The following is a 15,292-nucleotide window of genomic DNA, read 5'->3' on the forward strand; positions in this document are numbered from 1 at the left end:
GAGGAATTGTATTTTGCTGTAGATCTGGGTTTAAATACAACTTGAAATGTGATTAATGTTGCATGTTCGAGTTGACCAATCCAATTGTCATATTTCAAATAGTAATTGATTTCAGGTGTGGTGGTGTGAGTGAACCGGTGAGTGAATACGGTATTGGCTGTTGTCCAGTCAATACCGTATTGATATATTTGACCGCGTTAGCGGATTCAGGTATTACCTGATATTATAGAGAGAATTACCAGGTGTTGTTATTACCCTGCTGACATTGTAAAGAGCCATACCAGGTGAAGTTATTACCCTGCTGATATTGTAGAGAGCATTACCAGGTGACGTTTTTACCCTGCTGATATTGTAGAGAGCATTACCAGGTGAAGTTTTTATCCTGTTGATATTGTAGAGAGCATTACCAGGTGACGTTTTTACCCTGCTGATATTTTAGAGAGCATTACCAGGAGACGTTTTTACCCTGCTGATATTTTAAAGAGCATTACCAGGTGAAGTTTTTATCCTGCTGATATTGAGGATTACCAGGTGTTGTTACAGTATTAACATGTAGACACCGAAGAGAGCATCCCCTCTCCCCTCTCCTCTCTCCCCTTAACCCCCCCTGTCTGTATGGCTATCTCTCTGATCAGATCCCACAGGGACATCTCCACATTGCCCAGGTGCCACAAGGAGAAGAGGTGCAGATCACACAGGACAGTGAAGTAAGTGTTTCTTTTTAATGTGTCTGTCCTCTTCTGTCCCTGTCTGTGCCCTCTGTCTCTCCATCCCAATGACCTGGTTTGTGAAACAGAGGGCACAGCAGTTGTAGCCAGAATGACAGTCATTAAGCAAAGTTAACTGACAGCAGATGTTAAATGTAAAAAAAAAAGTGCTTGTTTATATCTGCCTGCTTATCCGTGGGTTATTATATTATTTGTTTCCACATAATATCCAGAAGGCCTGGGTTTCTCACCAGACAGCCTTACAAACAATGGCTTGGCTCCTTTAGAATCTGACCCCTAACCACAGCAAGTGTCTGAGAAACAGTGATCTGCCTCTGCATCAGAGTGAAACATTTTAATAAGAACTGGGGGACTGCTATTTATTTCTAGGCGCCATTCTGCATGCACATACCCAAACACACAGTACTCAGAAACACACATACATGTACAGAATCTCACAAAAGTGAGTACACCCCTCACATTTTTGTAAATATTTGATTATATCTGTTCATGTGACAACACTGAAATAATGACACTTTGCTACAATGTAAAGTAGTGAGTGTACAACTTTGCTGTCCCCTCAAAATAACTCAATACACAGCCATTAATGTCTAAACTGCTGGCAACAAAAGTGAGTACACCTATAAGTGAAAATGTCCAAATTGGGCCCAAAGTGTCAATATTTTGTGTGGCCACTATTATTTTCCAGCACTGCCTTAACCCTCTTGGGCATGGAGTTCACCAGAGCTTCACAGGTTGCCACTGGAGTCCTCTTCCACTCCTCCATGATGACATCACGGAGCTGGTGGATGTTAGAGACCTTTCGCTCCTCCACCTTTCGTTTGAGGATGCTCAATAGGGTTTAAGTCTGGAGACATGCTTGGCCAGTCCATCACCTTTACCCTCAGCTTCTTTAGCAAGGCAGTGGTCATCTTGGAGGTATGTTTGGGGTCGTTATCATGTTGGAATACTGCCCTGCGGCCCAGTCTCTGAAGAGAGGGGATCATGCTCTTGGCATTCATGGTTCCCTCAATGAACTATAGCTCCCCAGTGCCGGCAGCACTCATGCAGCCCCAGACCATGACACTCCCACCACCATGCTTGACTGTAGGCAAGACACACTTGTCTTTGTAATTCACACCTGGTTGCCGTCACACACCCTTGACACCATCTGAACCAAATAAGTTTATCTTGGTCTCATCAGACCACAGGACATGGTTCCAGTAATCCATGTCCTTAGTCTGCTTGTCTTCAGCAAACAGTTTGCGGGCTTTCTTGTGCATCATCTTTAGAAGAGGCTTCCTTCTGGGACGACAGCCATGCAGACATATTTGATGCAGTGTGCAGCGTATGGTTTGACCTCTGACAGGTTGACCCCCCACCCCTTCAACCTCTGCAGAAATGCTGGCAGCACTCATACGTCTATTTCCCAAAGACAACCTCTGGATATGACGCTGAGCACGTGCACTCAACTTCTTTGGTCGACCATGGCCAGGCCTGTTCTGAGTGGAACTTGTCATGTTAAACCGCTGTATGGTTTTGGCCACCGTGCTGCAGCTCAGTTTCAGGGTCTTGGCAATCTTCTTATAGCCTAGGCCATCTTTATGTAGAGCAACAATTCTTTTTTTCAGATCCTCAGAGAGTTCTTTGCCATGAGATGCCATGATTGAACTTCCAGTGACCAGTATGATGGAGTGTGAGAGCGATGACACAAAATTTAACACACCTGCTCCCCATTCACACCTGAGACCTTGTAACACTAACGAGTCACATGACACCGGGGAGGGAAAATGGCTAATTGGGCCCAATTTGGACATTTTCACTTAGGGGTGTATTCACTTGTTGTTGCCAGCGGTTTAGACATTAATGGCTGTCTGAGTTATTTTGAGGGAACAGCAAATTTACATTAACTACTTTACATTGTAGCAAAGTGTCATTTATTCACTGTTGTCACATGAAAAGATATACTCAAATATTTACAAAAATGTGAGTGGTGTACTCACTTTTGTGAGATACTGTATGTCAGCAATAATGTGCACTTACTCACTCAATTACCCTCTCTCTCACACACACACACACACACACACACGGGATCTAACAATAACCTGCACTTCACTGATTGTGTATTATGCTGAGGTTCCAAACTTGTACAAGAAATGAGCAGTGAGAAAGATAGTGAGCAAGCAAGAGACTGAGAAAAAGCTCATTCTGTTCTGTGCTTTATAATAGGAAGCCAGGCATGTTTTTTTTCTGTCCCCTTCCCACTCAATGATACTGTTTGTTTTGGGAGTTGAGAGCTTAGCAACAAAATCCCAGTTCATGCAACTGCCACTCAGAGTGTTTGTATTTGGAACGTGGCCCACCTCATGAAACCCATTGGTTTAAGCATGTTAGAGAAGGAAATTAGGCTATTTAGGAAAGATTACCATACTGCCTGTGCACATGGAAGTTTAGACAGAGTGGATTTGTATAAAATAGACTTAGGAGGCCAATGACAGAGGAAATACAGGCTAACTAGGGAACATTTCTTTCTGGGTGCATGTACATGTGTGTGATTGTATTATTTTACAATGATTTGCTCTCTCTCTCTGTTTAAGGGAAACCTTCAGATCCACCAGGTGCATGTTGGGCAGGATGGACAGGTAAGAACCCCCCCCCCCCCCCCCCCACACACACACACACACACACCTGTTTCAGGCTATTTTGTTCTGTTTTGTGTCTGATGGACATTACCCATGAAGGGATAGTTCCCTCAGATCTTTAATGTATTCCAGACTACCTCAGTGCCCTAGTCCCCTGGGACTTAACCCATCAGTCAGAAATTCAGAGCTCAGCTTTATCACTGTGGCCAATGGGGATGGGGGGGGGGCACTTTTTATTGACAGCTGCACTAATGTCAGCTTGCAAAACACACCGCTCTGACCAAAAAAATACTCCCAGGCTAAAGCCCTGAAAGCCGCAGTCTGGTGAAGCCCTGCTAGTTCGCCTCTTTCCTGCAGAGTCCTTGAACTCACACAAAGAGGAGCTAGCTGTCCATCCCTGTCTGCTCTGTCTGTCTTTCCCTCTCTCTCTCTGGCTCTTCCTCCCTGAATATCATTCTCTTTAATCTCTCTCTCTCTTGCTGTCTTTCTCTGTCTGTCCTCTCTCACCAAACCTCACATGTTTTCTTAACTTCCTGTCCCAGTCTTTCCTGTCCCCTCTCCATCCTTTCTTTGTGGGTGGAGGAGGGATGGTGTGTTTGGTACAGAGGGCTCTGTTCTTCCTGTTTCTCTGTTCTTTTTTTCCCCCGGTATCAAAGGGAGCCTCCTCATCAAAGCGGCAAGGCTGTGTGACCATCACAGATCACACATGACAGATGGGCGCTGTGCAGACACACTGTTTCATATTCATGATGGCATTGCAGTTGTCTAGAAGACTGGCAGTAGAAGAAGTGGCTTTCTCTCATTCTCACGCTCCCTAGACGATTTTAGTCTGAGGACAGGTGTGTGTTCACAGCCCTGACTCTTTGACATTAAGTCCTCCTCAGTTTACATTAGCTAAACTGCCAGTTCGTTCACCTCTTATTCCAAACTGCCCTCGACATGGTAGAATAAGCAACAAGAAGAATAAGGATCCCCAATTCCAAAATGTTAACTTGGCAAATGGGGCTGTGTTAATCAGTAGTACTTACCACATGTCTCCATAATTCATTGAACTCAGGCATTCTCAACTGAGTGTGAGTTAAGGTCTGTAATTGCGAGGCTGTTAATGACCAGGCTTTAATCCAGCCAGGATGCCAGTTTGTTTCAGGTTTTTATAATGTTTCATTTGACAAATGACAATCAAGAAAGCCAAAGCACAAGCAGATCTGGGAAAAGACAGGATTAGATCAGGGTTAGTTGACGGTTATAGGCGGTGATTTACTGTAAATCTCTGTGCACATGGGACCTGCTTGTCAAGAAGCATTATTTAGTTGTTGACTTGTTCAGCCATCATAATCCCACATTGAGATATTCCCCATTTTCTCCTTAAAGAGTTGTGCATCTGCACGTTTTTTCAGGACAAACATTTATCTTCCATTCAAAAACTCCTAAACTAACCTTAACCCCAAACCCTAAACCATCCAAAAACATTTTAAAAAGGCATGACTTGTGATAAGTCCTGACTTTTCACAATATATTATGTTTTCATATAATGTCAGAAGATTTGGTTGAATGTTGTTCCTGAAAAGGAAGTGAAAACACACCCACCCAGATGGAGACACTCACGTTGACAGAGAAACACAGAGAAACACACATTCATCCTCAGATTAAATGCTTGTTGGGTCCAGTGGGCCTGACGGCAACATTCCTGACTGTTTCTCTTTTGGATCTTGGCTTCAGTTACGACTCGGTTCTGTTTCTGATTTTAAGTGTTGCGTGCAATAACGTGTTGTTAACTCTTAGGCTTTCTGCTAGTATGTCTCATTTGTCCGGTTAGGGCTAGTTCCTCATCGATTTGACATCAAATGTGAGACTGTCACTAAACATATACGAACACACACACACACACAAACACACACGTACACCATTGAAAACACTCTGTGAGCCTGAGGACATTGTAAAACGCCAACTCATGCCACACTATCTAATGTGTTTACTAACCCCCCGAAGTGTGTCTCATCTAAGTGTGTCTTACACGTCTTAAAGAACCCTCCATACCTCTACTATAGGGCACTGCTTTTGACAGGACCTGCTCAGAAATAGGGCACCAGGTAGGGAATAGTGTGTTTTTTTGGGATCCACTGTGTGTGTGGATTTAACAAGCCCAGGGCATCTAAACCTGATTTCGGAGCATGAGAGCCATGTCTAATAAAGACCCTCTCTTTTCATGTCCCCCTTTAGAGCTCATATTTTGATGGTGTCTGTAAACTGATATGAGGCCAAACGCCAAAACAAACACACCCAGCCGTATTCCTCTAACCTTGTGTTCCATGTCTAGCTTTTCACACACACACACACACACACACACACACACACTGAATCAATGGGATCTTCCCCTTCTTGGTAGTGATTTCCCAGGGTGTGAGACAGGAATAGCACTAGCTGACTCTGAAGATCACTATTGTTATTTTGAGAGCATTTGTGTTTATATGTGTGACTGATTGCTCTGAATATTGATTTAAACCAGATCTGATGAAAGAAAGGCCAGACAGAAAGACAGTCAGACAGACACAAAACACACATCTGTCTTACTTTCCTTGACTGGACCCAACAAATGATTCTCATTCAAAATACAATTTACCCTTAACTTAACCCTAGCCCCATAACCTTAAACCTAAATTTACCGCCAACTCCTAACCCGGTTGTTTCTTTTACGCCAAAATAAACCCCTAGGTCTATTGCAGAAAGGAAAACCTTCCCACAGTCTCTTCATTTTACTATGCTTGCCGGGACTGTTGGTTCCAATAAGTATTGTGGTGTGCACGCACTCACAAACACACCAACGCTGCCAGAAAAAGGCACGCACAGAAGAGCAAACAATGTTGATTAATTTGATTAGCCTGGATGCAGTATTGTGTTAGTTCATTGATAATGTATAATTAATACTGATTGTTCTAACATAGTGGGCTGCAGCCATTGTCAGAAGACCATGGTTAAATGATCGTCCAGTTGAAGCCTGTCTACGAGCCTCAATAATTAAACCATACATTTATCGCTGAGTGTGTAGCTATATTTGGTGTCTGTGTGTTGTCATTGTTCCTCTAGGACAGTAAGATACTGCTCACTTAGCGTATGTTTGCGTAGCCTATATCACACCTCAGAAAGACTCCCGCCATCCATTCTCTGCTCCTCTCTCCCTCTCTCACTCCCTTGTTCTTTTCATCTCCACATGGCTATAGATAGACTAGCCCTTTCAGGCAGTAGCGGAGTGCTTCCCTCTGCACCTTTCACTTCCTCTCCACACAGCTTCTGACTGCTACCCGGGGGGCTCCGTGGTGGCAGAGTGTGTGTGTTCAGTGTGGGAAGGAAGTGTGTGTGTCTGTAGAGGGAGATGGTGTGTGTGTGTGGTAAGAGTGGGAAGGAAGTGTGTGTGTCTGTAGAGGGAGATGTGTGTGTGTGTGTGTGTGTGTGTGTGCGCTGTCATTGGGATGCTTTTGATGTGTGGCTGGTGTTTCTGTGGCAGTGTGATCCTGATAAAACTCCAGATACAACTCCTCTAGTTTTGGCCAGTCAGTTTCAGTTTTACAAGAAAAGGTGACTTGTTTTATAGACTAATTACCATAATGTTTTAGTTTAACATTGGCATATACCTACGAACCAAGCCAAGAGAGGGTTGGGGTGCTAGAATTGAGGGATTTGTGCAGCAAAATTGATCAGTCTTTTATCAGACCCAACTATCGCAAAAAATGTCAGAGGCTAAATTTGGTTGTCTATACCAAACATATTTAGCTACGGAAAACAGAATAATAAAAGTAGGATAATTGTTTAAGTCGAGATAGACTTCCAGCTTCCAGTAGGAAAGGGGTCATTTACCAGTTTGAAAACAAGGTCCAAATGAGATTTTACATTTTATTTAACACCTGCAAATTGGCAACGTGCATCGAGCTGCCATGATTAGCAATTACATTCATGCTTTGGGACAGAACAACAGATTGTTTTTCTAATTTCCTGCTCTGGGATTCAAGTAACCTTTTGGTTACTGGTCAGCTACTACAGTAGGCCACCAGCCTCCTCATTAAAAACAACTGCTCTCTCTGCCACGTCTTCCAAGGTCTGTTTTTTACCACTACGACTTGTGTCAATGCCATGCTGCCGTGGTTGAGTGGAGGGAACTAGGCGCAGGCAGAGTACGTTCGCCCATGTATGTTTATTAACAAACAAAACAAACGAACGGCAGACAAGAAAATGAAACAAAAAAACGCCAATCAACGGTGGAGCGTGCAGCGGCAAACTAACACGAAAAAATGACACTCACCAACACGTAACAAGACAAGCAACAATAACTGTCCAGTAAGGGAAGCAGAGTGATGGGAATATTGGAACCTGGTGTGCATGATAATGGGAGACAAGACAATGAATGAGTTCAAAGCCTTCCTTTTCGACTTTTTTGGATTGACAGTGCCAGAAAAGAAATACAAATGAGATGTCATACAAAATAATAATAGTATAACTATTATATAACTTATTTTTAGCATGGGTAATCATACAGTATTTGCGTCAATATTTATACTGTGTGTGCATGTCCATGGGTTAGTGTGTGTATACGTACAGTTGTGCTCAAATGTTTGCATACCACTGGATAGTTGGTAATATACACTCACCTAAAGGATTATTAGGAACACCTGTTCAATTTCTCATTAATGCAATTATCTAATCAACCAATCACATGGCAGTTGCTTCAATGCATTTAGGGGTGTAGTCCTGGGCAAGACAATCTCCTGAACTCCAAACTGAATGTCAGAATGGGAAAGAAAGGTGATTTAAGCAATTTTGAGCGTGGCATGGTTGTTGCTGCCAGACGGGCCGGTCTGAGTATTTCACAATCTGCTCAGTTACTGGGATTTTCACGCACCACCATTTCTAGGGTTTACAAAGAATGGTGTGAAAAGGGAAAAACATCCAGTATGCGGCAGTCCTGTGGGCGAAAATGCCTTGTTGATGCTAGAGGTCAGAGGAGAATGGGCCGACTGATTCCAGTTGATAGAAGAGCAACTTTGACTGAAATAACCACTCGTTACAACCGAGGTATGCAGCAAAGCATTTGTGAAGCCATAACACGCACAAGCTTGAGGCGGATGGGCTACAACAGCAGAAGACCCCACCCGGTACCACTCATCTCCACTACAAATAGGAAAAAGAGACTACAATTTGCACGTGCTCAAAATTGGACATTTGAAGACTGGAAGAATGTTGCCTGGTCTGATGAGTCTCGATTTCTGTTGAGACATTCAGATGGTAGAGTCAGAATTTGGCGTAAACAGAATGAGAACATGGATCCATCATGCCTTGTTACCACTGTGCAGGCTGGTGGTGGTGGTGTAATGGTGTGGGGGAAGTTTTCTTGGCACACTTTAGGCCCCTTAGTGCCAATTGTCCATCCCTTTATGACCACCATGTACCCATCCTCTGATGGCTACTTCCAGCAGGATAATGCACCATGTCACAAAGCTCGAATAATTTCAAATTGGTTTCTTGAACATGTCAATGTGTTCACTGTACTGAAATGGCTCCCATAGTCACCAGATCTCAACCCAATAGAGGATCTTTGGGATGTGGTGGAACGGGAGCTTCGTGCCCTGGATGTGCATCCCATCAACTGCAAGATGCTATCCTATCAATATGGGCCAACATTTCTAAAGAATGCTTTCAGCACCTTGTTGAATCAATGCCACGTAGAACTTGGCCTTGTGCTTAGGGTCATTGTCATGCTGGAAAGTCCAAGAGCGTCCCATGCGCAGCTTTCGTGCTGAAGAATGCAAATTGTCTGCCAGTATTTTCGGATAACATGCTGCATTCATCTTGCCATACATTTTTCCAAGATTCCCTGTGGCTTTCGAGCTCACACACCGCCAAAACATCAGTGAGCCCCCAACACGCATCACAGTGGTGATGGTATTCTGTTTACCATAGGCCTTGTTGACCCCTCTCCAAACAAAGCAATTATGGTTGTGACCATAAAGCTCTATTTTGGTCTTTTCACTCCAAATTAGAGTGTGCCAGAAGCTGTGAGGCGTGTCGAGGTGTTGTCGGGCATATTGTGACTGGGCTTTTTTGTGGCATTGGCGCAGTATAGGTTTCTTTATCGCAACTCGACCATGCAGCCAAATTTTGTTCGGGTATCGTCGTATTGTGCTCCTTGAAACAAGTCCGGGGTGAGTTGCAGAGCTGCCTGTATTTCTCCTGAGGTTACCTGTGGATTTTTCTTTGTATCCCGGACAATTCTTCTGGCAGTTTTGGCTGAAATCTTTCTTGGTCTACCTGACCTTGGCCTGGTATCAAGAGATCCCTGCATTTTCCACTTCTTAATAAGTGATTGAACAGTACTGACTGGCATTTTCAAGGCTTTAAGTATCTTTTTATATACTTTCCATCTTTATAACGTTCCATTACCTTGTTACGCAGGTCTTTTGACAGTTCTTTTCTTCTCCCCATGGATCAGTATCTAGCCAGTATCTAGACACTAATTGCAATTTAAAAAGCCACAAGTGTGGAAAATTCACCTTTAATTGCCATTTTAACCTGTGTGTGCCACCTTGTGTGTCTGTAACCAGGCCAAACAATCAAGGGCGCTATGTGATAATAAATGGCTTCATATGATCACTATACCCTGGCAGAAATTGTGAAATTTTGGCATTGATTTTGAAAATATGCAAAAAATAAATAAATATTTAAGCATAGTGATCATATGAAGCCATTTATTATGACATAATTGTTTGGCTCCTTTTTAATTCATAATGAGAACAGAAATCACACAAATTGCCCTGATCAAAAGTTTACAGACCCTTGAATGTTTGTGGCTTAACTCTCTGTATGGCGCTAACATATCACTGCCCATGCCTCAAAACACTATGGCAAGTGGGAAATTAGGGCAAGTACAATGCCAAAGTACCAGAACAAACGTATGGGCTACAGAGGCCCAATCAAAATCCTGATCTCAATCCTTTTGAGATTCTGTGGCACTATTTAAAAGCATCATCCAACCATCTTGAAATACCTAATGCAAATTTGCGAAGAAGATTAAGCCAAAATCATTCCGACATTTTGCAAAACTGGTAAATACCGGCCAAAAACATATAGCTGGTATTGCAGTGAAAGTCTCTATCAAATACTAATTTGTGCAGGTTGATTCCTAACACACAACCAACACCACCTTACAATAATTTATTCATCAAAGCACCATTTTAATTAAATCATAAGAAACAATTGGTCATAGGTTTGAATAGTTTTGCAAGGCACTGTATACATTTCCCAAGTGATTCTGAGGTGCCCCACCTGTGCTTAGGCAGGCGGAAGTGAAATAACCAGACACCCTCCTCCTCGCCCCAACACTCCCCCAAACTTGCTTTTCTCATTCTTCCATTGAAACTCGGGCTAGGCCTCATCCTGTCAGGCAGATGTTGCGTAACACCTGGAACGTCCTTAGGTTCTGCTGTTGTGGATCAACAGTGTGGGAATCGGGTCAGGAACACAGTGGATCCGCCAAAGCCGAACGGCTCAGCATGTCCTGGAGTCTGTTCAGAACCTCAGTCCATTTGAACTTCCCTAGACTGGGGTGGGAGGGGTGGGGTTAGAGGAGAAGTGGGTGGAGGGGGAAAGAGAGTGGGAGAAGCCTAACTGTTCAAGTATTGGGCCAATAACTGAAAGGTTGCTGGTTCAAATTCTTGAGCTAATAAGAGGGAAAATCAGTTGTGCCTGAGAGAAAGACACTTACCCTAATTTGTCCTGTAAGCCTTTTTGGTATTTGACAATGTGAGCAGAGAGGAGCGGGGAGAGTATTTTGGATAGAGAGGGTTTTTCAAATGTTGTAGTGGTATCCATCTGCCCTGCTTTTTATTTGGGAATTTTGGGCTGTAATTGCTGCTGTGAGACTGTTTGGATATAACTCTATCAAGTTTGCACACCTATATTTGGCAATTCAAGAACATTCTTTACAAAACTGTTCAAACTCTCAATTTTGATGGATAGCATTCTTTAAGTCATGCCATACATTAACAATTGGATTTAGGTTCGAGCTCTGACTGAGCTTTTTGATTTCTTTGCCACTACAAGCTTTGGCTATGTGTTTTGAATCATTGTCAGGCTGAAAGGTGAACTATCCCAGTTTCAACTTTCATGCAGGGGCAGCAGATATTCCTCAAAAACTTTCTGTTCATTGCTTCACTCCCCTTTCTGTTGTAACCCCAGTCCTTGACGATGACAAAAATATCCATAATATTATGTTGCCAACTCCATGCTTCAGGGTGATATTCTATGGGTGATGTGCTTTGTTGGGTTTGTTACAAATGTATGGCTTTGCATTTAGGCCCCAAAGTACCAATTGAGTTCATTCAAACCACAAAATGTTTTGCCACAATGTTACAGAATATCCTGCATGTTTTTTCCCCCCTACCATACAGGCAAGATTTGTTGAGTGCTTCATATATTGTTGTCACATCCAGGCTTGAAACAGTCTTGGTCCTTAAGCCTGTAGCTTTTTCAAGATTGCCATTGGCCTTTTGGTAGCTTTTCTGTTCAGTTTCTTACTTGCTTGGTTATCCAGTTAGACGGATTGACTGATCTGGGCAGGGTTTTGGTGGTGTCATACTTTGTACCTATATTCTTTTAAAATCTCATCCGTGGCAACGGTTGAGCATTTTCTTTGCAATTCACTACCCAAAAGAAAAAACTTACAGAAACTGATGGATTTATCCTGAAATCATGTGAATCACTCTGATTTGACACAGATGGAGGCCAATAAAAATATAAATTACATAGATATTTTTTTTTTGATTCTCTTAACATTTTGCCTTTTTGACATTAAATGTTCTCAGATCTTCAACTATAACCACACTCTATATTAAATATAAGGGAACCTGAGTGACACAAATATAAAAAAGTTTATTCTTTATTTAATGAACCAAGTTATGTTATACCCTTCTATGAAAATGGAATTGCCCCTCTCAATAGCTGGTTGTGTCGCCTTGAGCTGCCATTACTTCACCAAATGCTTCTTTAAGTTGTTAATCAGCTCTCACATCTCTGTGGAAACATTTTGGCAGGATCTACACTGTAAAGCTGTTTTAACTCAGTGACATGTGTGGGTTATTGAGCATAAACTACAGTACTCTTTATATAGGTCTTGCCACAACATCACAAACCCTAAATTGTGGCAACTCCAAAATGTTTTTTTGTTGTTGCTTTTCAGCTGTTGTACACTGTGTATTTTGGGTAATTTTCTTGCTACATGTCCTAGGTGTTCTTCAGCTCTAACTTCCAGACAGATGACCTGATATTTCACTTTCAAAAACAAAACACTGCGTTCCTCAGTATTGACCTGATATCAAAGTTCAAGCATACTGTGATAGTGTGATTTTTGAGGGTGCTTTGCTGGCTCAGGCAGCAATACAATAATCCAAAATTCACATACATCTTAATGGCTTAAAAGCAAAACATTTAACAATTTGGAATGTCCTGGACAATGTTTAAACAAAGAGTAAACCCATTTTAGATGTTGTGTCACAAGCCATAACAAGCACTTCATGCTCAATAACCCACAAATGTGGCGGAGTTAAAGCATCTCCACATAGTAGAATGGGCCAAAATATCTCCGCAGTGATGTGAAAGTCAACTGCAGGAAACATTTGGTTGCAATTATTGCAGTTGAAAGTGACATCCTTTTATTATTGTGTATGAGGGCAATCAACTTTTCACAGGGAGACACTGGGTGTTTCAGTACTTTCTGCATTAAATTAAATAAGTATTCAAATGTTATGCTAATTGTTCACTCAGGTTGCTGTTTATTAAAATTAAGCTGTGGATCTAATAACATTAAATGTATGCTAATGTATACAGTACTCTGCAACATTCTTAGGAACCTGAAAGTAAAACTAAGGCCATTTATTTGGGTAGTCTGTGTTTTGATTTCAAATAATGTATTTATATAATTTATAAATATGTATATATTATTGATTTATTTTTTACAAATAAACACTTACTATCCAAATAAATTACTTTAGTTCGACTTTCAGGTGCCTAAGACTTTTGCCCAGTACTGTATAAAATCAGAAAATTTGAAAAAGGGGGAAATATTTTTCAAGGCACTGTTGTTATATACGGCAAATGGGAACCAAGAAAGGTTGGTCTAAGAAGATCTGTGTCTTTTATACAGTGGAATATACCTAGACAAACAGTAATTTGACTGTTACTGATGTCTAACAGACTTAACACCCTTGACATTACTGATGTCTAATGGACTGTTACCATTCCTAACTGTTACTAATGTCTAACACCCTATTACCACCATGACTGTTACTTATGTCTAACAGCCTTTTTCCATCCATGACTGTTACTGATGTGAACAGACTGAGCAGATGTTGGCAAGGATAATATGGGCTAAGAACTGTCAGGACATAAGATACCCTAGATTGAACTGCTGGACCATAGCCCAAATTGTTATTTAGTGTCCAACAATTTCTCCAACAATTTTGTTGTTGAACATCCTCTCTGGGGAGGGTGGTAAAAACCAGGTAGTGTGTGAGAGAGAAAGAGGGTAGAATGGACACAGTTGGGCCAGTGAAAAGTAGAGATAAAAGGGCTGCTTGTTAGGGTGGACTAACTTTCTGACATTTCTTAAAACTGCAAACAAAATGAGTCCTTGGGATGTACTGGAAATGTCAGAAAGCCGCATACATGCATACTCTGACAAAGGTCTGATGACCAGAAGCTCTGCCTATTGAACAGAAAATGTGCATTGATCCTCAGTGTGTGGAGATTACTTTCAATTTAGTCAGTTAAAACAAACAAGATATCTCTGGTGGTAACTTCACAATGCCTGGAGCACAAGCCGCAGATCTTCAGATTCCAGTTGGGTACCAATAGGTTCCTTTGCTGAAAAGTGTTTTGATGCCCAGGTATTAATAGAGACATTCGAGGGATGTTTTAATAAAAGTCATGTAACATTTTCCCTAGTGTCTCATTGACATTGGGGTATGAGTCAAGTTTTGACTAATGCATCTACAGTTCCTCTAATATTGAGTTGAGTCTGCAGAATTCTAGCAATGGCAATCGCTATAAAGTATTTTTTCACAGCAAGGAGTTAGCTTGATTAGCAAGCTGACTGATGCCACCATCATGATAATGAGGATTTTATTTACATCTTTAAATAAGCCAGAGATGTTCTATCATTAAAGACATGAATACCCAGCGGGGCAGATGCATTGTGGGCTGTGTGAGCGGCGTGTCAAAAGTGTAGCGATGAGAGTGCGGCTGCTCCCTGCCTGGATCTGTCAGAGGGTTGTGGAGAGTTCAGGAGGAAAGTTTGTTTTACGGCCTATGTATATCATGTCTATTTGATCTATATAAATAAACAAGCTAATTAAAACCACGATAAAGTCATCATTGTTAATGAAAGAACGATTTAAAGCCCCTCGTAAAAAATGTGTCTATCAGTTAAGTAATGTAAATTTTTTCAGCCAAATAAAAGTATTTACTGTACACTTGGGGGTCCTCCCTTATTAAATGAAAATGATTACAGCTGTACACTCATTACAGAATCTAACCAAAGGCTTATTGATTTCTACTGCTCCTGGATCAGAATTGAAACTGATCTGGCTGAGTCATAAAACCTCAATAGCCTGGAGTGAAACTGACTCTGCAGTTCGCTGATGGGCTTTAGAGTGGGAGAAGAGAATGATGAGGCCACAGCAGGGTTAGATGTCAGGCAGATGTCAAGCCTGTCTTTAGGAACACCGTAATCGAGTGGGTGGATAAGTACAGTGGATGCATCGGGGAGTGTTACAGTAAATGCTTTTAGGATAGGCACAGATTTCAAAAGATAAGGGCTTCGTTCAGCTCTGATCTCCTCGTCTCCCGTCTTCTCATGGGTAGAAATATGCCAGGTACATGACAATGCCAGGAATCTTTCTA

General features: G+C 41.9%; 1 protein-coding gene across 5 annotated transcripts in view; it reads left to right on the plus strand.

Moving 5' to 3' along the window:
- Window positions 1-15,292, plus strand: part of banp (BTG3 associated nuclear protein) — a 54,068-nt gene that overhangs the window by 22,006 nt on the left and 16,770 nt on the right. For all 5 annotated transcript variants that reach the window (XM_013138967.3, XM_034288368.1, XM_020040559.3 and 2 more), the window contains exons 10-11: window positions 636-707; window positions 3,305-3,349. In XM_013138967.3, coding sequence (XP_012994421.1) covers window positions 636-707; window positions 3,305-3,349 — 117 coding nt within the window. The remainder of the gene's footprint in view (window positions 1-635; window positions 708-3,304; window positions 3,350-15,292) is intronic.

This window comes from Esox lucius, chromosome 19, assembly GCF_011004845.1.
Source record: "Esox lucius isolate fEsoLuc1 chromosome 19, fEsoLuc1.pri, whole genome shotgun sequence".
Taxonomy (NCBI): domain Eukaryota; kingdom Metazoa; phylum Chordata; class Actinopteri; order Esociformes; family Esocidae; genus Esox; species Esox lucius.